This window comes from Brassica rapa, chromosome A05 (genome assembly GCF_000309985.2).
Source record: "Brassica rapa cultivar Chiifu-401-42 chromosome A05, CAAS_Brap_v3.01, whole genome shotgun sequence".
NCBI classification, from domain to species: Eukaryota; Viridiplantae; Streptophyta; class Magnoliopsida; order Brassicales; family Brassicaceae; genus Brassica; species Brassica rapa.
In genome coordinates, this window is record NC_024799.2 from 13541373 (window position 1) to 13565717 (window position 24345).

At 42.8% G+C, this 24345-nt stretch overlaps 2 protein-coding genes across 4 annotated transcripts; both read left to right on the forward strand.

The window, feature by feature from the left end:
• The first annotated feature begins 536 nt into the window (after positions 1–536).
• Positions 537–4758, forward strand: LOC103868768. Its single transcript, XM_033292635.1, has 5 exons — positions 537–812; positions 883–1824; positions 2306–2681; positions 2764–2803; positions 4542–4758. The coding sequence occupies exons 1-5, from the start codon at positions 537–539 to the stop codon at positions 4756–4758; spliced, it is 1851 nt and encodes a 616-aa protein (XP_033148526.1).
• On the forward strand, positions 1809–19666 carry LOC117134172. 3 transcript variants are annotated; one of them, XM_033292070.1, is made up of 5 exons: positions 1809–1993; positions 2072–2211; positions 2306–2681; positions 2764–4824; positions 4910–19666. In XM_033292070.1, exon 5 carries the CDS (start codon positions 14365–14367, stop codon positions 15616–15618), a length of 1254 nt encoding a protein of 417 aa, XP_033147961.1. In that variant the 5' UTR covers positions 1809–1993; positions 2072–2211; positions 2306–2681; positions 2764–4824; positions 4910–14364; the 3' UTR covers positions 15619–19666. The 3 variants fall into 3 exon arrangements, with proteins under 3 accessions (XP_033147961.1, XP_033147960.1, XP_033147959.1); XM_033292069.1 differs by having other exon boundaries at positions 1971–2211; positions 4910–6988; positions 7077–19666; XM_033292068.1 differs by having other exon boundaries at positions 1971–2211.
• The last annotated feature ends 4679 nt before the right edge of the window (positions 19667–24345 follow it).

A 24345-nucleotide genomic window follows, 5' to 3' on the forward strand; every position in this document is an offset into this window, starting at 1 on the left:
GATTGCTTTCAGCTGTTACAATTTTGATTTCTCTGATTAGTATTTGAGACACGAAGATTAGGAGGAGACAAGTCAGGTTAGAGATAATCAAATCTGTTTCGGATTGATATCGTGACGACTGAAGTTTGATTTTTTTTTGGGGCTTATACGATTTGATTTGTGGTTCTTGTTTGTTCTCTTTTGATTTGCAGGTTTGAGCTTTCGATTGTTCATTTTTGGAGTGAAGTCAAGTTGAAATCTGAAGAATCTTATTGAGGTGATTCTTTTTCGACCATTTTTATATTGTGTGTTGATTGTGTGAGTTTTAGTATCTGATTGTTTGACGATTGAGTAGTTGATTGTTTATTGGTTCTTATGTGAATGACAATGTGTGCGTTTGGTGTTTGACATACTCTTATGGGTTTGTTTTATTTTTTTGGTTATCAGTTAGAAACTTAGAATATAAAAATGGTCGAAAAGTCATCGGTTCATCTAAACAGGTAAGGAAATACAATATATATTATAGTTACTGTTTTTTGTGTTTTTTGTGTGATTAAATGGGTCTAAATTATGCTTTCATGTGTCTAAACCAAAGAGCTGATCCTCGTTATGAGAGAGGTGCGTGGAAGTTTGTGAGGTGTGTTGGTGCAGATTTAGCAGAGTGTGAGTTGATCATTTGCCCATGCATAGACTGTCGCAATGTAGATTGTCACTCAGCCGATGTTGTTGTTGATTATCTAGTAAGTAGGGGAATGGATTTGAGTTACAAGCTGCGGGAGGATCAGTATCATCATGGAGAAGTAATATCAGGGCTGACTGTAGAAACAATGCAAGTGAGAGGAACAAAGAGATTTTAGGGTTATACCAAGCAGCTGAGTTTCTTGATGAAGATTTATTAGGCAGTGTGATCTAAGTGAGGTTGCTGAATGTGAAGATAAGGAAGAAGATGAGTTTCTTGCAAAGCTAGCAGATGCAGAGACATCTCTGTATCTAAGTTGTGCTAACCACAGCAAGGTGTCGGCGATAGTTTCACTCTTTAGGATAAAGACACAAAGTGGTTGGTCTGATATAAGCTTCGATCTTTTGCTGGAGATTTTGCCACAGATGCTACCCGAGGAGAATGTCTTGCACACATCCTTGTACGAAGTGAAAAGGTTTCTGAAATCTTTTGACATGGGCTATGAGAAGATACACGCTTGTGTGAACGACTGTTGTCTGTTCAGAAAGGAGTTTGAGAAGCTAGACAACTGTCCGAAATGCAATGCTTCAAGATGGAAGATTAACATGCGCACATGTGATGTGAAGAAAGGTATTCCACAGAAAGTTCTGAGATATTTTCCGATAATTCCACGTCTGAAGAGGATGTTCAGGTCAGAGGAAATGGCGAAGGACTTAAGGTTGCATTTTAGTAACAAGAGCACTGATGGAAAAAGCAGACATCGAGTAGATTCTGTTACTTTGCATCAAATGAATGACAAATACCCGTTATTTGCTGCTGAAGAAAGGAATCTTAGGGTTGGACTGTCCACTGATGGGTTCAATCATTTTAACATGAAGAATGTGAACTACAGTGCTTGGCCGGTTTTGCTAGTGAATTACAACATGTCACCTGAGAAGTGTATGAAGGAGGAGAACATCATGTTGTCATTGCTGATTTCTGGTCCAACCCAACCTGGAAAAAATATTGATGTGTACTTAGAACCACTTATAGAGGATCTAAACCATCTGTGGGAGCAAGGAGAGGTCACATATGATGCATTCAGTCAAACCACTTTCAAGTTAAGAGCAATGCTTCTCTGGACCATTCAGGATTTTCCTGCGTATGGAAATCTTGCAGGGTGTAAGGTAACGGGCAAAATGGGATGTCCTGTGTGTGGGAAAAACACATATAGTATGTGGCTAACTAATTGCAGGAAGCACGTATATATGTCCCATCGGAAAGGTCTACCTCCGAGACATGCTTGTCGTGGAAAGAAATCATGGTTTGATGGGAAATAATAGCATGAGAGAAAGGGTAGGATTCTGAGTGGTCATAACATAAACCAAATACTCAGAAATTACAAGAATGATTTTGGAAATGTAAAAGTAACAGGAAGCAAGAGGAAGATTTTAGAGCCTGTTGGATCAGAGTCGGATGATGAATCCAGTGAATCAGAGGAAGAAGCAGTAGATGAGGAGGAGCTATCTAGATGGACGAAGCGGTCAATCTTTTTCAAGTTGCCTTATTGAGAGGTATGTTTCTTATATAGTTATCTGTCAACTTTTTCCATAAATGTTCTATCTCTAGCTTTCGTTGACACTCTTATGTGTGTTTTTTTTTGTATAGGAACTCCCGGGTAAACACAATTTAGACGTGATGCACGTCGACAGAAATATTGCTGCAAGCCTTATCGCAACGTTGCCGCATTGTGGAAAATCAAAAGATGAACTTAACGCTCGAAAAGATCTTGAACTGCTTGGCATTAGGAAGGATTTACATCCTCAACCCCGTGGGAAAATAACTTACCTTCCTCCAGCGCCTTGGTCTTTGTCTAGCAAGGAGAAGAAATTATTCTGCAAGCATCTATCTGAATTTCGTGGTCCGGATGGTTACTGCTCAAATATATCAAGGTGTGTGAAGATGGAGGAATGTAAGATATCAGGAATGAAATCACATGATTACCATGTGTTGATGCAACAGCTTCTTCCGGTTGCGATTAGAGGTATCAACTGATGCTCTTTTAATTTTGTATTTGTCCAGAAGTAGATCTCTTCAGTCTGATCTCCAATGGTTCTTTATTACAGGGCTATTACCTACAGGTGTTAGGATAGCTATGGGACGCCTGTGTGCTTTCTTCCATCACCTTTGTCAGCGAGTTATTGATAGAGAGAAAATTGAGATTACGGAAACATAAATTGTGGAAACTCTATGCATGTTTAAGAGGTTTATTCCTCCAAGTATCTTCGATATAATGGTGCATTTGGTAGTTCATCTAGGCAGGAAAGCTCGGTTATGTGGACCTGTCCATTTCCGTTGGTGATATCACTCAAATTACCCTAAGGAGTGATTTATACTCTCTCAAATAAGAGGTCGAGTTGTAGTACTTAGGGATCGAATTCACAGGGAGCTAGGGAAGCAATTAAATCTAATCAGTTTAATTAAGCTAGCCTAATAGGTTTAAAGTAGTAAATAGAGATATGCAAAGCAGGAAACAAGGTGAACAAGAGTTGTTTGATGGAAGGATGGTTACTAGACTTAGGATTTCATTCAGGTTATTAGAACTCTAAACTATAGATGCTAAGGATTGATTCTAGAACTCGATATCTAATGCAAAAAGACAACCAGCTCTCGCTGTGAGTCTAATCTATTGACTAAATTCAGTGTTTCAGCTCTCGCATGTTAACACAGATCGAGCGTCGATTGATGCTATGGATTGAGTGTCGATCGATGCTACGGATTGAGTGTCGATCGATGCTATGGTTTAAGCGTTGATGGACAATGCCTTAGGCAAGCGTTATCGATCTGATCGATTATGTTCAACTAGATTCCTAGACCAACTCTCGTATGCGCCTAGGTTTCTAATCCAAGAGGATTCGGGTTCTGTTAATTGATTGCACTCTCGTACCTCTCAATTGTCCTATGATTCTAGGTTCAAGCAATTAGTCACACTCTCGTGGTTTTCCAACTACTCTAGATCCTAGTATTACAAGCTATCCTGATGTAGAGATCTTTAGGTACCCTAACAATCATATAATTCAGAAATTCATTCAAAACCCTAGAAATCCTAAACGTAGCAGGTGGATCTACTCATGCACGATGTTTCTCACAAAAATCATAAATGAATATATGAATAACATAAAATATAAATAAAACCAAAACAATGGAGTTCCAAGAGGACTCTGAAGGAGTTCCTCCGTTCTCTCATAACCTAGAACTATGAATAAAATAAAGCTTAGCCGTCAACAATGGCTTAGAAAACACATAAATAGGATTTCGGGTCGTCCAAGGGTATTCTGGTAATTTGTGGTTGCTTCTGGGCTTCAGTCAGTCATAGAATATGCTCGGACCGCATTCTGGCATCCATATCGATCGATATCATGAGTTCTGCATCGATCGACATATGTTTCTCTTCTCGACAGCTTCCTCTCGGGAGGCAGACTGACCACTCTTCAGTAACACGGGCATAATGTCTTCTACAGGATGCTGATTGACCTCAACCTAGTGGCATTGGAAATCTAACTCAAAGCTCTATGTTTTTCCAAAAGATGGGCTCAATCTAACGGTGGGAAGGTCTGCATTCATAGCTAGACATCTGACACGTGTGCGCAGTTCTGCACCTCAAAAGACTCCAAAATCACCATATTTCTCCAGAACGTACTTGAACCTGTAAATATTCTAAATAGACTCTATATAGTAGTAAATATATATTAAAACACTTGTAGACCATGGCTAAAAGTGGGTAAAATCCATGGTCTACCAGTTGGATGTACCCATTTGAGAGGTACACTTATATCTTCTAAGTTGTTATCTTATGCAGTCAAAAATCATGCTTCTAACCTTCGATGAATTTGATCTTATTCAGGTACATGAAAGTGCTGAAAGACTTCGTAAGAAACCCTGCAAGACCAGAGAGTTGTATTGCTGAAGCGTATCTCGCAGAGGAATGCGTTAGGTTCTTCAGTGTGTTCTTCAAAAAGACAACAAGTTATGAGGAGAAACCTGAAAGGAATACTGAGTTCGAGAGCAGCTCTATTCTGGAGGGACGTCCAATATCCGCAGGCACCGATTGTTCTTTCTGAGAAGGATATGAACATTGTACATCTTGCTGTGATTCATAATATGGCAATCGTGGAACCTTATGTGGAGTAAGTATTGTATTTTTTTAAAATAAATTACTGCTGAGTGCTTGTATCTTGAGATGCTAATAATTTGTCATGTTTTAATTTGCAGCATGCACCTATAACATCTACAGGACAGTAATGAAAGATGTGGAGGTGATGCAACAACATTATGGAGAACCCATACTCAGAAATTTGCATCCTGGTTAAAAGAGCATGCAACTTCCTAATCTGAGCAAGAATTTTATTGTTATGGTGTTTTGTTATAGATATGTATTGACAGTTAACATTTTCTGTTATAGATACCAATTACTTTACAGAATCACGAAGAAACACTGAAGTGGTTGGCCTACGGTCCTCGTGTAAGCACAAGGGCTTACAATGCCTATATCATTAATGGCTACGGTTTCACACCATTTTAGTTGACAGGCAAACTCAGAACAGTGGTGTTTTGTACGAGGCAACAGCAATGTGTCGATCTATTGCAAAAGACACTTCTCAAATGGTTGATTTAGTAACTTACTATGGAAGAGCGGTGGAGATTCTACTGATCGACTACAATACATTCTACATTTTTGTATTCCGCTGCCAATGGGCAAACATAGGAAATGGAGTGAAGGTAGAAGATAGCTTCACACTAGTCAACCTGAACCAAAGCCAAATGGCTTTGTCTAGAGATCCATACATCCTCGCCTCACAACCCAAGCAAGTATTTTATTCTAGAGTAGAGGAGTCATCCTGTTGGTATATAGCTATGAGAGGTCCTACAAGAAGATACAGTGAAGACGATTGTGAAGATGGTCATGCAGATGTTGGTCCATTGCCAGCAGTTGTAGCTATCGATGCTGATGACTTGGTTGATGATTCTAGAAATGCCAGGGCTGACTGTGAAGGAATTTTTTTTTGAAATGAAACAATTTTTTTGTTGATATTGCAGATGTTGCAATGAATGTTTGATGGGAGGAACCTGTTTTTTGTTTGTAATGAAATTATCTGCGTTTACGTTGCTTGAGTGTTGTCTGTTTTGATCTTATTCTCTGTTTTCTTAGTCTTGTTTGTTTAATTTCCATCATTTCGTTGTGTGTGTCATTGTGTTTTTAGAAATTGACACTTAGTCACTCTTTTATGTTTCAGGTGAACCTTGAGGGGGAATCGTAAGAACAAGCGTGTGATGAAGTAAGGACACTGAAGAAGAAGCAGACAGAAGGGGGGGGGGAATTGGTAGAAATGGAGGTTGAAATGGAGGAAGAAGAGCAATTCCTCGAAGAAGTACCAAACAAAGAAGTTTCAGAGGAAGAAGAGCAATTCCTCGAAGAAGTACCAAACAAAGAAGTTTCAGAGGAAGAGGAGCATAATGAAATGGAGGAAAAAGAGCAGAATGAAATGGAGGAAGGAGAGCAGAATCTAATGGAGAAAGAAGAGCATGATGAAATGGAGGAAGAAGAACTTGAGGAAGCTGATGAACAGTAGACTCAGACTAACACAGTTACTCAGCATAAAAGACATCGAGGAGCAATGAAGATAAAGCAGATTGCCAAGGATCCAAATGAACGGCTACATGTTGACTTCACCGATTTGGGAGAACCTTGTGGTCCAGGGTCAGTAATGTTATCCTCCTACTTGGGTCCCTTAGTACGTGAACATGTTCATGTGGTCATTGATAACTGGAGGAAGGTTACTGAAGATATAATAATTGTGCTATGGAAATCTATTACGGTAAGCTGAATCAACTTATACATTTGTCATGTATTTTGGTTATATGCTAATGTGTCTCCCATACGTGAATACAAATGAGGTTTGACATGGACGAAGAGTTCAAAAAGGATGCTTTGTTTAAGAAGATGGGATGTTTGTGGAGAGCATCCAAATCACGTCTGGTAACCACAATCAGGAATGCTCCTACAATGAAAGCAAGGATGAAGCTGCGACCCAAGAATGTAACTCCAACTGAATGGTGTAAATTCATCAGAGAGAAGCCAAGTTCTGCCTTCAAGGTTGTTAGTGACACTTACAGGGAAAAAACCCGAAGCAGATTCCTCACACGTGCGGTCGTAAAGGAATGGTGAGATTGAGAGAAGATCTGGTTAAGGCTAGCGAAGACCCATCAAAAGTGTCAAGGCTAAGAGTGTGGGTCAAATCACGAACTAAGAAGGATGGAACGCATGTCAATGTGAATGCGGCTGAAAAGATAGTAAGTCAAAATCAATCTGACCACATAGATTTTATGAAGTTGGATTGTCTGCTGCTTGTTGATATAATAATTTGTCATGTGTTTCCAGAGAAAGGCGTCAGAGATAGAACTTGAGGGTCGTGAAGATTACACCTCAACGAATCCAAAGCATGATATGATAACTGAGATATTGGGACCTGATCAACCTGGCAGGTTGAAAGCAATGGGCAGAGGCATTAGTATCACCAAATTAAACTGTTTACAAATTAAGAACAACTTCATGGCTGCCATGGAAAAAAAACATGTGTCTCTAGAGAAACAGGTTTACGATTTGCAGCAGCAAATTGCCAGGACGAATAATCAGGGACAAGAAACTGATGTCAGTGAAAACTCGAATAACAAGGTATAGACTGACTTCCTCTGTCGTAATCTATCTCTATAATTGTATATATGAATTGATTTGAAATTTTTGTATTTCACGTAGAGTGTAAATACCAAGTTACTTCCGAAGTGTTATCTTGTTGACTGGCCTGCTGTCGATGTCAATCTTGCTGAGGGATGGGTTGTTTCATCGGAACCTGAGGAGTTTTTTTTTTGTCAGCAACAAAAAAGACTCATATACACTCTACGAACCATCCCGGTAACTCTGCATCCATATGAACGACAAACGACAGTTGTTTCCTTGCACTGCGTGCTAGACTGTCCGCATTTGAGTTCTGTGTCCGTGGTATATGAATGATCTTTGAGCTCTTGAAACTTCTCTTCAAGAACTTTATGTCTTCCAAATAGCTTGCAAAGGCTGGCCACTCTTCTGGTTCCGAAACCATCTTCACCAATTGAAGAAATTCCGTTGCAAAAGTAACACAAGACTGTCGAAGATTCCTTATACATTCCATTGCCCATATGAGAGCCTCTATCTTTGACTGTAGTGGCGACTGACTCGCTCTTGTATTCCTTGCTCCCATTAGTCCGTCGTAACCTTCCAGGGTACGGTACCATCCTTGCCCTGAATATTTATCCTCTGTTTTCCAAGATCCGTCCGCAAGACACTATTGTTGGGGTCAAAAACGGTTACGACGAAGTTAACATTCAAATGTCCGAAGAAGTAAGTGAGAATATTTCTACGACAAATATTCTTTCGAAAAAGATCTTTTTTTACGAAGAGCCTTGCGGAAAAAACACGTTCGCAAAACATCGGAGAAGGACCCGAATAAGGTCGCTGCATAATGACCGAGCACACGTCCCGCTCGGTCGCTATGTAGCGCTCGAGCCAAGCTCGGTCGCTACGTAACGACCGAGCGCGTGTACGTTTCGATCGTTACGAAGCGACTGAGCTTTTCCAAAACGTCGATACGACACGAATCCATGCATTCTTGTCTACTCTTTGATGCTATCTCCCGAAGACTGTAGCAAACCCATTTCATGTTCCTCGTCATTTGAAGTTATCAATCGAACTTTACGATAAAAACCGCGGAAAGTTCGTTTTTTATCGAAAGAATCCGTAATAAACGTTTTGAACCAAAAGACGGCCCAAAGAGGCCTAAGACATGACTCGAAGCCCACTTATGATCCCTTAACCAAAAGCCCTAAACCGTAGGACGGTTTACGCTTGGTTCGCAAGGAAAGATAAATATTAAGTTTCCGCGGATAAATACGAAGTTTTGGAAGATAATTAAGAAGATCGGGAAAAATAGAATATCTCCATTTTTAAGCTATGACAGCTTGAGGGCAGAAGGAGAAAACCGTAAACCGACCTAGGAGCGAGTATATAAGGAGTCCTAGGCGAGAGGCACAAGGAGAACTTTTTCAGAGAGAACTTAGCACTTAGAGCAATTAGGCGACTTTCCGTTATTGTTATTTCGAGCTGCGAATCAATTAGGTTTAGCCGTCTTAGGGTTGTTAGAACTAGGAATATCGCCGACAGCTCTCGAGCCCAGGCTTATATCGCAAATTCGGAATAATACTTCTTTTTGCTCTCTTTTTATGATTTCTTAAACTTTTTCGTTGTTATCTCGTGTTCTGATTGCTTAGCGTGTGATATTAGCAGATATCCGAGACCTCTGGAAAACTAGGGTTTTCCTACTTTCCTAATTTAAACGGAAATCGACAATGCGAATTTCGGTTCCCACAGTTTGGCGCTAGAAGGAGGGGGGGGGTACGGATCAATCTAACCCGTAAAAGCCACTCAACGATTAGAAACGAGATGCAAGACTCGACTTGCGCGAACGTCATCTCGTTCAAGGGGGGAGCAACGATCGATCAGGCCAAACCTCGTAACGATCTCCTTGTCATCGAGGTAACGATTCGTGACATCGATATCGCTAGGCTCTCGAACCATCCGAAATCGTGGAAAACCCTAGCCCACTATTGGGACTCTTGGGAGAAACCACCATAGCTTTCAGATCGATTAATCTTGCAGTAAAAGCTGAGACCGTGACAAGAGTCATAGAGTTTCTAGTCATAGACCGTCCCGCATCTTACAACGTTATCATGGGAACACCACGGTTGAATTCCATGCGTGCGATCCCATCAACGTACCACTTTTGCCTAAAATTTCCAACTCCTAACGAAATCGAGGTAATATGGGGAAATCCGAGAGTATCACATGTGTGTTTCGCCGCAGAACAAAAACGAAAAAGACCAGACCTCCAAACCATTCCTAGAAAGGTGAAGAAAATGGTCTCCGACGAAAACTCCCGAAGTCAAGATTTAGCGGAACTCTTCTGGCAGTCCCGTAAAATCGTGGCCCTAGAAGAAAAACGCGAACCAACTTGCAAATCCGTTGTGACAGTGTGTCTCGATGAAGCGTTCCCAGAGCGGTGTGTCGAGATCAGAGCCAGTCTCCGCGAGCCCTTGAGGACAGAACTCATAACCTGTCTGAAAAAGAACATTAATACTTTCGCATGGGCAGCGGAGGATATGCCAGGGATCGACATTAACATAACATGTCACGGATTGAATATCGATCCGACTTTCAAACCAGTCAAACAAAAAAGACGTAAGCTAGGACCCGAATGCGCTTCCGCAGTGAACGACGAGGTCAAAAAATTGCTTAAAGTCGGGTTAATAACAGAAGTAAGATATCCGGACTGGCTCGCCAACCCTGTAGTAGTCAAAAAGAAAAACGGGAAGTGGCGAGTCTCCGTGGACTTTACTGATTTTAACAAAGCCTGTCCAAAGGATAGTTTTCCTCTACCGCACATCGATCGGCTGGTCAAAGCAACGGCGGGAAACAAACTTCTGTCTTTCATGGATGCCTTCTCGGGTTACAATCAAATTATGATGAATGCCGACGATCGTGAAAAAACTGCGTTCATTACTGATCGCGGAACTTATTGCTACAAGGTAATGCCCTTCGGCCTCAAAAACGCCGGTGCAACTTACCAACGACCCATGAACTGTATGTTCTCCAAACAACTTGGTAAAACAATGGAGGTCTATATCGACGATATGCTCGTCAAATCCGTCCAGGCACAAGATCACGTATCACATCTCGAAGAATGTTTCGCACAACTGAATTCCCATAACATGAAGCTTAACCCGACATAATGCAGATTCGCCGTAGCATCGGGAGAGTTCCTCGGTTACCTAGTGACATACCGCGGTACTGAAGCTAATCCAAAACAAATCAACGCATTGATCGAGATGGCTTCACCCAAGAATAAGCGGGAAGTCCAGAATTTGACCGGTAGAGTCGCAGCACTTAACCGATTTATTTCACGGTCAACGGACAAGTGTTTGCCTTTCTACGATATCCAACAGGGAAATAAAAAATTTGAATGGTCGGAAGAGTGCGAAAACGCTTTCCAACGGCTGAAACGATACTTAGCTACTCCTCCAGTCCTCGCAAAACCCGTGGAAGGGGAACCTTTGTTCTTATACGTCGCAGTATTGGCAACGGCTGTGAGCAGCGTCCTGATCAGGGAAGAGCGCCACGAACAGAAACCTATTTTCTATATAAGCAAAACCTTTCTGGATGCTGAATCTATGTCTCCGCTAATGGAAAAATTGGCATGCGCAGTCGTAACATCGCCCTGGAAGCTAAGACCGTATTTCCAATCCCACACGATCGTCATCCTCATGACCCTCCCCCGACGGACGATTCTTCATAGCCCGAGTCAGTCAGGCCGACTAGCCAAATGGGCAGTCGAGTTGAGCGAGTACGATATCGAGTAACGGCCAAGAACGAGTGCAAAATCACAAGTGCTCGCAGACTTCTTTGTCGAACTACCAACGGGGAACCTAATTCCACCTGGCTCCTTCACGTCGACGGATCCTCATCCAAGCAAGGATCGGGCATCGGAGTCCGCCTCACATCTCCGACCGGGGAGATCTTGGATTAATCGTTCAGGCTGGAATTTCCCGCCTCCAACAACGAGGCCGAGTACGAAGCGCTCATCGCAGGGCTGCGTTTAGCTCACGGCTTGAAGATACGCATCATCCACACCTACTGCGATTCCCAGGTAGTAGCAAGTCAATATAGCGGAGAATATGAAGCACATGACAAAAGAATGGATGCGTATCTCAAACTGGTCCAAAATCTAGCCCAAGAATTTGACTGCTTCGCTCTTACGCGAATTCCCCATTCTGAAAACGTCCAGGCCGATGCTCTTGCAGCCCTGGCGTAAAGTTCCTACCCAGGTCTTACAATTGTAATTCTGGTCGAATTCATCGAACACCCAAGTATCGGACCGTCAACCTCATTGGGGATCAAGACGACGAGGTAGAGGAAGTTGCGATACGGCCGGAACCAGAGCAATCCGATTACGGCTATGATACCCCATGGCTGCAAACGATTCAAGCCTACATCACCGACGGAAAACTACTTCCCGAAAAATGGGTGGCCCGCAAAATCCGAACGCAGGCCGCGCGCTACGTAACAATCGACGGCGAAATTTACAAATGGAGAATCTCCGGCCACTCATGACGTGTCTGGAAGGAGAGAAGGCAAGAAAACTTATGGAGGAAGTTCATTCTGGGTCCTGCGGACGTCCCGCTCGGTCGCTACGTAGCGCTCGACACCATTGTTGGGGTCAAAAACGGTTACGAGGAAGTTAATATCCAAACTTGCGCAAAAAAGTGTGAATCTCTTTCCGCAACAAATTATACAATGATCTCGAGGAAAAACCTCGTTCGAGTCCCGGTTGGATCAAACACAAGCTGTCCCAAGGCAACAGAAACATATCTAAACCAGCCACGGATAGGCTCGAGTGTGACGATCGGAACACGGACAAGCCAAGCTCAATCACAACGCAACGACCGAACATGCACACTGCCTGGTCACTACGTAGCAACAGAGCTCAACCAAAGCTCGGTCGCTACGTAGCGACCGAGCGCGCGTCCCGCTCTGTTGCTACATAGTGACCGAGCGCCTGTCCCGCTCGGTCGCTACGTAGCGACCGAGCGTGCGTCCCGCTCAGTCGCTACGTAGCGACCGAGCAAGCGTTCCTTTCGGTCGCTGCGTAGCGACCGAGCTCTTCCAAAACGTCGATAAGACATAAATCTAATAATTCTCGTCTACCCTTTGATGCTATCTCCCGAAGACCGTAGCGAGCCCATTTCATATTTTCCGTCATTTGAAGTCATCAATCAAACTTTACGATAAAAATCGCGGAAAGATCGTTGTTATCAAAAAAAGTCGTAATAAACGCTTCAAGTCAAAATAAGGCCCAAAGGGACCTAAGGCATGACTCGAAGCAAACTTTACGATTTCTTAACCCGCAGCCCGTAAACCGTCCTTCGCAAGAAAAGATGAATGTCAAGTTTTGGCGGATAAATACGAAATTTTGAAGAGAATTACGAAGATCGAGAAAAATAGAATATCTCCATTTTTGGGCTATGACGGCTTAAGGCCAGAAGGGGAAAAGCGTAAACCGACCTAGGAGCGAGTATATAAGGAGTCCAAGGCGAGAGGCATAAAAGAGAACTTTTTCACAGCAAACTTAGCACTTAGCGCAGTTTAGGCAATTTTCCGTTTTTTGTTATTCGAGCTGCGACTCAATTAGGTTGTTGCCGTCTTAAGGTTTTAGAACTAGGAATCTCGCCGACAGCTCTCGAAGCTCAGGCTCTTACCTTCTTGGAGCGCTCAAACGCAGATTCGGAATAAGATCTACTTTGCTATACTTTTGCGATTTTTATACTTTATCGTTGTTATCTCTTGTTCTGATTGCTTAGCGTGTGGTATTAGCAGATATCCGGGACCTCTGGGAAATTAGGGTTCTCCTACTTTCCTTATTTAAATGGAAATCGACAGTGTGAATTTCTGTTCCCACAGTTTGGCGCTAGAAGGAGGGGGGGGGGTACGGATCAATATAACTCGTGACCACATCACGCTCAACCAGACATGTCAACTAACGATGCGGACAACGTGCAAACTCCTCTCAACGGAGGCAGTGGCACTGATCTCCACGCTCTAGTAGCAGACGTATCCGCGGCCAACGCACCAGCCAACGCCGCGGTGCTCAAGGAGTTTAAAAAGATGTTTGGCACCTATGAAAAGAGGTCGGAAGAACAGGTAAGCTTGTGAGCACCCAAACCAAACAGGTTGAAACCTTAACGGCAAGGACTCAAGCAATCTGCCCCCGCGGAACCACGATAGTCCGCGGGAAAAGACTCGACTTCGCAACCCCGCTCGACAGGCCTGAGACCACGCGGGAACGATCTTCGGGTCAAAACCCTAGCGAAAAATCCCCTGTCGAAAAAGGAAACCCTGAGAGTCCTCCACCTCCCGCGAAGGATTCAAAGGATATTGAAGTGGAGCACATCGACTTGGATCCCAGCGACGTCTCCAACGATTCCGAGGAGGACGCCGATAGACATCCAAGAAGGACCAGAAGCCGATCTGCTCGGGAAAGCTCTCCGTTCGATAAACCAATGACGGAAGAGGAGGAAATCCTCTATTGGAATGAACAAGAAGAGCTGGCTGAAAAGCAAACCGAGATAACTCGCAGTAAATGCCGACAAGCTCGGAAATCTGCTGACGAGACATCGGATATCCACGATCTTCGCGATTACATCACCAAAACTGCAGCAGAAGTAAGGGCCGTAAAATCGCAGATCCATCACGCTACCAGTGCTGCCCCCGAGATCGACATGCTACTAGAAGGGGCTCGGGAGACCCCCTTCACCACTCGCATCTCTGATATGAGGGTATCTGATCCGGGAAAAATCAAAGTACCAAAGTATGATGGTACAACCGATCCGAAGGCGCACCTTCAGGCTTTCCACATCACGATGGGAAGAGCAAGACTGAAGGATGGCGAAAAAAAAGACGTCGGTATTGCCGTCTATTCGTCGAGAATTTGGAAGGAGCAGCCCTCGAGTGGTTTGCACGTCTTAAGAGAAACTCTATCGGGAGTTTCTGACAGCTCGCATCGGAATTTCTCAAACAATACTCTATGTTCATAGATAGAGAAACTTCCGATGTCGATCTCTGGAGTCTATCCCAGAGGGAAGACGAACCCCTCTACGAGTTCATCAGCCGGTTTAAGCTGGTGATGTCCAGGGTTAGTGGGATAACCGACAAAGTGGACATTGACGCGCTCAGAAAAACGCTTTGGTACAAGTTAAAATTCAGAAAATGGATAACCCTCGACAAACCGCGGATGATCCAGGATGCCCTCCACAAGGCGACGGACTACATCATAATCGAAGAAGAAACGAAAGTCTCGTCGCAAAAACATAAGTCGATGAGACCGTCCTCGAAAGATGTAGACCCGAAAACGAAGAAGAAAAACTCTCGTAACGATAAGTACATCCATCACGAGGGAGAAGAGCTCCAAGGACCGCACAACTACGCGATCAGTTCGGACCAAGGCCGAACCATGGGTAATACGTGGACTCGCAATCAAGGATATGACGAAAACACCTTCTGCGAGTTCCACCAATCCCGAGGCCACTTCACGACTAACTGCAAAGTCTTAGGAGCAAGGCTGGCCGCGAAGTTACTAGCTGGAGAGCTCTCAGAAGTAACCAGCGTAAAATCCCTCATCCTCGAGACTGATCGCCCCCCAAAGACGGACAGAAATCCGCCCGCGGAGAAGTCCCCTCAAAGAAACCAATCCGGGGATAAACGTGGAAGAAGGCCGGACGACAAAGGAAACGACAACAATCGTCGCAGAGTCAACATGATCATCGGAGGATCGCAATACTGCAACGATACGATTTCGGCCATCAAGGCTTACCAGCGGAAAGCCGAGTCAAGTGCAAACTGGCCTACGTGGTCTCCTCCCCGAGACGGTCAAAACAGCTCGATCACCTTCACGAAGGAGAAAGCCGGTGGAATCGATCAGCCTCACTGCGATCCACTCGTCATAGATCTCGTCATGCGAGACCTGGAAGTCGGGATAGTGCTCACTGACACGGGAAGCACGGTCAATGTTATCTTCCACGACACTCTCAATCGGATACACATAGAACTCGGAGAAGTAACTCCAAACGCCAAAACCACTCACGGGTTTTTCAGGCGAAGTGTCGATAACTCTCGAATTAATCCAGCTGCCAGTCATGGCCAAGGAAATCATAAAAATGGTCGAGTTCGTGGTGGTCGAACATCCTGCCATCTACAACGTGATCATGGGAACCCCATGGCTCAACGCCATGCAAGCCGTTCCATCGACATACCACCTCGGTGTCAAATTCCCAACCCATAACGGAGTCGCAGCTATCTGGGATGTCAGAAACAGTCGCGGCTATGCTTCCTCACGGATCACAAGTTAAGGCAAATCGCGACTTCCGTAACGGCAAATCGCAAGCGCACGAAGATAGATCAACCTTCGGCCAAAAACGCTTCAAGGAAAGACGATTTAACATCACCTGCTGACGCAAACGCTTCGGACGTTGAAACTCAACACGATTCCAAAGCCGAAACTACAACTCGACCGGAACATCCCGAAAAAAGCACTGACCCGGCCACGGTCACCACGATCAAGGCGGTCAGCACGGCGACAACCGCCGAGTAAAAACACTCGCGGCATAAAACAGAACTACGAGATGGCTTGATCCTCGAAAGGGGTACATAGGCAGCTCGTTAAAAGACGAGTTCAGCTATCCCCCTCTCTAAAAAGGGGCGGAGGAGTGGGTACGTATACTCGTATACACCCACGTTTTAAAAATGCATCATTGTAATCGAGTTTTGAAAAAAAAAAAAAAACTTTACTACAATACATGTTTCCTTTTGTTTTTAAAACACTTACGTTTACGCAAAAAGTCTCAGGACATGCTTAAAAAGTCTACAAATATTAAACTCTTGTCAACGGCTTTATCCAGCCCAAAATCGCAAAGCAATCATTCTTCAGCTCCTAAAATATACGTATAGTCTTCGAAACAACTGCGAGACGTCGCCAAGTTAAAATTCGAGACGATGCAAACAATTCTCCAAACGCGACCATAAAAACCCGACAAAAATTTACACCCCGTTCGTCGATTGGCCCCGACAAACACGCCAGCCTTTTTAAACAAACGCAACTCGATCACTCTTCTGATCCTCGAACATCCAACATAAGGATGAAAGCGTGCTACAAAAAAAAATTCAAAATTTTGGTTAGCACTTCGAGTTGGCTTAAAAATTATCTCTGGAAAGATGCTCGATTCATACCATACAAGTCATATAAGCCGAGAACCTATCGCGGACTTTAAATCGGTACGAATTAGGTATAAATCGCAACAAGAAAATCGATAGCCGGCTAGTCACCGCACAAACCTTATAACCGAGAGTAAACCTAGCTCTTGCCCTAAACCCATCGCATTGGTCTCTGACATCTTAAGACATGATATCTAAATGATACGAGATCCTAAACCATGTCTCTCCGTTCACATCTCAATGTTTTCAAAAGTTGTAAGAATAAATAATTTTTACGAAAAATCACGTTTTTAACAAACCGACATATTGAACATCTCAATGGAATTAAATATGAGACGACAACTCATGTTTACTTCAAACCTACTCAAAACAAAACAATTCGAAATAAACGCCCATTATATATAAAAACCGCATAAGCGGTAAGGATTCGAAGCCACCAACGGCCAGTCCCGGTAAATGATAAAACAGCCATAACAGGCTCATGCAATGTCTCGAAATAGAAGCCACACTCGGCAGAAAAAAAGACAAATGAAGGCCATACTCGGCCACAAACGCAGGATAAATAAACAACCTCCTCCCGCTGGACGATCACTTCACCTCCCAAGGATCAAAGTAAAAGTTCCCGGACAACGAAGCTCCAAACGCATCCGCGGGACGATCCACCTCCTCACAATCGCAGGGAAACTCGGTCGTGGTCTCTACGGTATCGGGAGAAACCGGGATGGGATCCCAGAATCCCTGGATCCTCCCGTCGAACGGAGGAATGAGCGTCTCAGCGTGAGCATGGTCTTTCATGCCGTCCTTCATTACCCTCATCTCCTTCTCGAAAATGTAGTCGTCCGCCTGCGTCTTCCAAAGACTCCCGACTGAACTGGGACACTCACGGTAATAGCCCACCAAGGTGTAAGCATCTTTGAGGTTCCCATACTCGATCTGGAACTGAGAGGCACGACTCTTCATCGCCTCGACGATCTTCCTCTTGCCCTTCCGTTCCGCCTTACGAACGGCCCTTGCATGATCACGAGCGAGTTGTGCATCTCGCTCCAACATCTCGCCTTGCATGCTAGCAAGATCCCTCTCCGCTTTCTCCACTTTAAAGCGATAGACTATGGCCTCTCTATGGCTCGCCTCAAGGGCCGAGCCAAGCAAGTTCAGACCCTGCAGAACCAATTAACACGTTTTAAGCGGGAAAAGAAGTACATAAGATAATCGCCAAAATTCTTGAAAACTAACCCCGTTGATGATACGAGACCCTTCCGCGATGACTTTCGGCCTTCCCGATTCGTTCATAGGCGGGGGAGGATCGAAAGCCGAGGGTAGATCGGCAAAAAAATCATCGAAGTTCAGAATAGGGATCTCGCTCATGCCGCTTCCATCGCCTTAAGCAAGGTCCGGATCCCATCCTGGAAGCATAGAATCATCCACTGAAAACTCTATGTCACCAAGGTCAATATCTTTCCCCTTCGAAGAGTTCAACCCCGTCATAACCGTGGGAGCAGCGTCGGGACCTTGGTCATCAGGCTCGGAGTCGCTTCCTGTTTCCACGCCCGAAGCAAGACCGGGATGCACAAACCTCAACGCCTTTCAAACTCTCTTCGGCGTAAAGGAAGTCCATAAAAACGGACCGATCTTGAGAAGATCCCTCACTGCGATTATATCCTCAGGAAACGGAGTAAGCGGATTGATGAAGGAACGATCGTTCGGCAACCTCCAGAACAAAGGGATGCAATTCTCTTCGACAGACCCAGCGTCTATACGAACAAAGAAGAAAAACCTCTTCCATGAGTTACAGTTGGAAAGAAACCCCTTGACCACATACATGAAGTTCCGAGGGACCAGCCTATACTTGTCCGTATTCCGGACGATCTGCAACCTGAAAAGCGCTTCAAAGTGGTCGACGGTAAGGGAGAGACCATGCTCGTAGCTCAAAATCAGGACTCCGACGAGGTGCTGGATGCTAAGGGGGTTCAGTTGACTTATCGCCACCTCAAAATGATCCAACACACGGACGATAATTTCGGGAATCGGGAACCACAAGCGGAAGCGGACTATGAATGCTTCGTAACAAGTAAAGTAACCCTCCGGGGGACTACTAGCGCGCTCTCCTTGATGAGGAACCCAGAATTCCAATGTATCCGGAATTTGGTAGAACGACCGCATGATCCGAAGAAATTCGCTAGTGCTCCTACTTGGTGCACCTTCTTCGACCAAACGATGGTTCATAACCGGGAACGACTTCTCGTTGGGAGGTGTGATCGAACCATAACTCGCAACCCACCATGCCTCGTTCTCAGTCGGATCTACTGAATGAGGCATGAATTCGATCTTCGGCACTAAGAGCTCCTCGCAAACGTTTGCGGACGAGGATCCTTTCTTCGAACTCCTCTTCTTACTTGACATTTCGTATTTTTAAATGGAATCAAGAAGAAAAGGATAGAGAGAAAAGAGAAATTCTTTCAAGAAAGCTCCTTATTAGAATAAGCAAGTGAAAAGATTATGAAGAAGTTACTTCCCTTCTTATAGGCATGAGAAATTACTATTTACCTGCGGACTTTCGGACATGAACTTCGCCCAAACATGCCAATCTCGTCTGAACTCGCCATACCGCACGCTAGAATCTCATCGGGAACCCGTGATTCTAACGGGCTGGGGGCTAACTGTTGGCGTCAAAAACGGTTACGATGAAGTTAATATCCAAACCTCCGCAAAAAAAGTGTGAATCTCTTTCCGAAACAGATTATACAATGATCTCGAGGAAAAACCTCGTTCGAGTCCCGGTTGGATCAAACACAAGTTGTCCCAAGGCAACGGAAACATATCTAAACCAGCCACGGATAGGCTCGAGTGTGATGATCAGAACACGGACAAGCCAAGCTCAATCACTACGCAACGGCCGAACATGCACACTGCCCGGTCGCTTCGTAGCGACCGAGCTCAAGCCAAGCTCGGTCGCTACGTAGCGACCAAGCACACATCCCGTAGCGACCGAGCTCGAGCCAAGCTCGGTCGTTACGTAGCGACAGAGCGCACGTCCCGCTCGGTCGCTACGTAGCGACCGAGCTCAAGCCAAGCTCGGTCACTACGTAGCGACCGAGCATGCGTTCCTTTCGGTCGCTACGTAGCGACCGAGCTCTTCCGTAACGTCGATACGACACGAATCCATGCATTCTCGTCTACCCTTTGATGCTATCTCCCGAAGACCGTAGCGAGCCCATTTCATGTTTTCCGTCATTTGAAGTCATCAATCAAACTTTACGATAAAAACCACGGAAAGATTGTTTTTATCGAAAGAAGTCGTAATAAACGCTTCAAGTCAAAATAAGGCCCAAAGGGACCTAAGGTATGACTCGAAGCCCACTTTACGATTTCTTAACAAGCAGCCCGTAAACCGTAAGACGGTTTTGCGCTTGGTTCGCAAGGAAAGATTAATGTCAAGTTTCCGCGGATAAATACGAAATTTTGAAGATAATTACGAAGATCGGGAAAAATGGAATATCTCCATTTTTAGGCTATGACGGCTTAAGGGCAGAAGGGGAAAAGCGTAAACTGACCTAGGAGCGAGTATATAAGGAGTCCAAGGCGAGAGGCATAAAAGAGAACTTTTTCACAACAAACTTAGCACTTAGAGAAGTTTAGGCAATTTTCCGTTTTTTGTTATTCGAGCTGTGACTCAATTAGGTTGTTGCCGTCTTATAGGGTTTTAGAACTAGGAATCTCGCCGACAGCTTTCGAAGCCCAGGCTCTTATCTTGTTGTAACGCTCAAACGCAGATTCGGAATAAGATCTACTTTGCTCTACTTTTACGATTTTTATACTTTATCGTTGTTATCTCGTGTTCTGATTGCTTAGCGTGTGGTATTAACAGATATACAGGATCTCTGAGAAATTAGGGTTCTCCTACTTTCCTTATTTAAACGGAAATCGAAAGTGCGAATTTCGTTTTCCACAATTACTCAATAGATTATGGTCTTGAACTAAATCTAGATTGAATGGTTTATGTGTTTTAAAGTAGTAAATTGGTTGGTGAGCAAGTTTATTGCTCGATTGATTGTTTTTAGTTTGTTAACAATTGGATGAAGTAGCTAGATTCATGTATATTCTCAGGTATGATGAATAGTACTTAATTTGGGAAATTAAGAGTTTATTAATATTAATTGTTCTTGAATTCAAACTAAGGTATAATCTTTTTGATCATCTAATCTGGATCTCGGACCTCAACTATTGTTATTTTGGTCACGAGAAAGTGTCGATCATTCTTTGTGAATATCGATCGATACACTTTTCAAAATATCGATCGACAGGGCTATCGCTGTTTCGATTGATACTTCTTCCTGAAAGCTTTACGAACGGGTTTGATTTGTATTCTCTAACTCACTAGACCAACTCTCGTCTGTATCTAGTCAGTTAGATCATTCTTATTAGTTTCAGGTATTGAGTCAAGCAATGGCTTTATCCCAATTACTCCTAGGATCTAAGTTTAAAGGGTGATCAATCCTAAACTTAGCTTTAATGCATAACTAGATGATTGAACTATATTTCTAAACAACCTAACAATTGTTGAGTCAGTGTTACATTTATCAACCTATTGGAGAAACCTAAATCTAACAGTAAAGACTACTCAGACATATTCATGGAACACATGGTTATGATGGTATGAATAATACTTAAATAAATTAAATAGCAAAAGTAACAGAAATAATGAAAGCAAGGGAGTTCAAGATCTTCTCTGTTTTGCAGTAGATGATCTATCTCTCCCATCCTAAGTTCTCCTCTTTCAATGGTGGCTTCTTGCCTCCTCCAAAATAGTTCAAAAAGGTCTCTAGGCAAGTATGCCTCTAAAACAATACTAACTCCTAATAAATAGCTTAACAGGCGGCCATGGACAAATGATGTAATTATTGCGACTTTTGTGAAACTTGAAATCTTCTAATTTCTCATTAACTCTCGGATGGCCTCATAATCGATCGATACGAGGGACTTGACATCGATCGATATTGGGTGGTGACTATCAGTCGATATTGAACTGCAACCGTCGACCATCTCTTGCTTCCAGCGAAGCTCAAAATATCTCTAAATAGCTCCAAATACATCATTTCCTTGCAAATAGTACCTGGACCTGTAAATACTCTAAATAAACTCTATATAATAATAAATGTATCTTAAAACAGTTATATATCATGGCTAATAGTAGGTAAAATCCATGGTCTATCAACTACGTGCACTATCTCCGAGCAATAGGTGCCTACGACTCTGCTCCACCACAACAAGGACGGTCCTCAGGAGGCAATGGTCGTCGCTGAAACGTCGACCCAATCTTCCTGCAACTCACAATCCATGGGTTCTCGTCACTACTATTTTAATCACCATTGCTTTAATATGTTGTATTTGCTTAAGTATGTTTTGTTAATTTGCTTCAGTAAAATGTTTTTCTTTCTTAAATGTTTGTATCTCTAATCTAAATTTGAATTTTAATTATATATATATATATATATATATATTTTAAAAATTTACAATTTATGCAATTCAATATTCCAAATCAAACAATTTTAGCAGGAAATCAACCACCAAATATTTCATTATTCTATTTTCTACATAAAAATAATTAAAGCTATGATAATTTACGTCCTAGCACAAGAAAAAGGCTACCTCTTACTATTCAAGGACATACATGATATGCTATTATAGGTGCATGCATCTAGAAAAACAAGAGTTATAAAAATATATTCCATGGCTTAAACAAAACGTCATTATAAAATTTCTGATGACAAAAATAAAATACCATAGAATAATATTTACCAGCGCTAAAACATTGTTATTAAAAAGGTTTAATGCAGCAGTAGAAAAGCGCTATAATATCTCCGTTTACTATAGCACCCGAATCGCTACGATAAAGGGGGGGGGGGTGAGAAAGGTCAATTATAGCTGCAGCTGTCAGAGCGTTTACAAAAAACGCTATGAAAACGATATGATAGCGTGTTCTCGGTGCTGTTAATGCCAATATTTCTTGTAGTGTTGATACGTATCGAGCGTCGATCGATGCTATTAACTTAACGTTGATTGATACTTCCTTAGGCAGTCATTAGCGAGTTGATCGATAGGTTCACTAGTCTTAACTAAATCAGATTCGCTTGTTTCTAGCAATCCTAACTCAAAGAAATCTATTCTGGTGAATAACCTACCGTCATAGGTTTCCACAATTCTATTATCAGGGTTCTAGTTAGCTACTCTAGAACACAAGCATTACAGGCAATTCCTTAAAGGAAATCTATCACCTTAGAAATTCTATAGTTGCGGCTAATCCTTTATAACCTTACTTAAACCCTAAATCTAAAAGTGAATTACTCAGACAAAGAAGAATAAGACATAGCAATAATCTGAATAAACTGCATCAATAGAATATATAGAAAACAATGGAGTTCTGATACAAAGCTCTCAAGGAGTCTTGGATTTCTCTCCATACTACTAAAAACCTTATGCTGTGAACGAATTACAGTAAGAAAGAGTGTTGTCCAATACAACGGCATATCACATAAATATTAAGTTAAAACTCATCCAGGGGAAATCTTGTGATTATGTGGGATTTGGGCTTAAGTCAGCCTGGAACAAAATCGGCCCTTCAGTACTTCGCTGTCGACCGATGACAATATGATTTTTTCGATCTACGTTTGTCTCTGAATGTCGACTCGAGCTGGTCCCATGAGAAACTACGAGTTTCTCTTATTTTATCTCCAAAATGCTCCAAAATCACCACTTTGTTCTAAAACATTCCTGAACCTGTAAATACTCTAAAAAGAATTCAAAACATAATATATAAATCCTAAAACACGTATATACCATGGGTAAAACCTGGTAAAATCCATGGTATATCAACTCCCCTAGACTTACCCTTTTGCTTGTCCTCAAGCAAAACAAGAATAGTTCAATGAAAGAGGTTTTGAAAACAGCAGGAACTCACATAATTGAAAATCACTACTCTCACTTCTGAAAATATAAATAGTGGAAATGAATCATTACTAACCTTAGAGATGATTCAATGTACTACACTCTAGCTTAGTCACCATATTATACATCACACAACTCCACTGATAGCGCATGACATACCCCTCTACTGATTTCATTTCTGCATAAAAATAAATGTGTAGGCTACATATTAGGAGTATAGATCAAGGGACACATGGGATCAACTAAAGCAAGTATATGGACCTACATGTATATATCTGGTTATTTCCCTCTCTCTTCTCTGAATCTCCCAAGGTAAAGCCTACACTTTTATTTTATATAAGAAATGAGGTGAGGAATTTGTTGCTAAACTAGAATATTGCATATAAAGTATTTCTGAAGTTGAGATTGATTTGATGTAGTTTACAATATTGCTGAGGGGATGATTGTGAGTTCTTAAATTGTGTGAGTCCCTGCTTTTTTCAAACCTCTTTTAGAGAGACCGCTCTTTGATATACCATGGATTATACCCATTTTTGGCCATGGTATATAGGTGTTTTTAAATACTTTATAGTTGTTTTGGAGTCTTTTTAGTATGTTTTCTGGTTTTGGAGTGATTTGGAGGAATGTGATAATTTTGGTGCATTTTGGAGATAAAATGAGAAAGACCCGTAGCTGACCATCGAACCAGTCCAGCGGTTGATGATTGAAGATGATAATCGATCGACACACACCTTGTGTTGTTGATTGACGGTGAAGCGCGTAAAGACCAGACTTGGTTCTAGCCGACTTAAAGCCCAAGTCCCACATGAATTACCAAATTGCCCCTAACGAGTTCTAACCTAATATTTATGTGTTC

Coding starts and splice junctions, on each gene's coding strand:
- LOC117134172 (XM_033292070.1), top strand. CDS start 14,365: ATGTTCATAGATAGAGAAACTTCCGATGTCGATCTCTGGAGTCTATCC.
- LOC103868768 (XM_033292635.1), top strand. CDS start 537: ATGGGTCTAAATTATGCTTTCATGTGTCTAAACCAAAGAGCTGATCCT. Junction 813..882: donor TGACTGTAGAAACAATGCAA/GTGAGAGGAACA, acceptor TTTATTAGGCAG/TGTGATCTAAGTGAGGTTGC. Junction 1,825..2,305: donor GAAATCTTGCAGGGTGTAAG/GTAACGGGCAAA, acceptor TTTTTTGTATAG/GAACTCCCGGGTAAACACAA.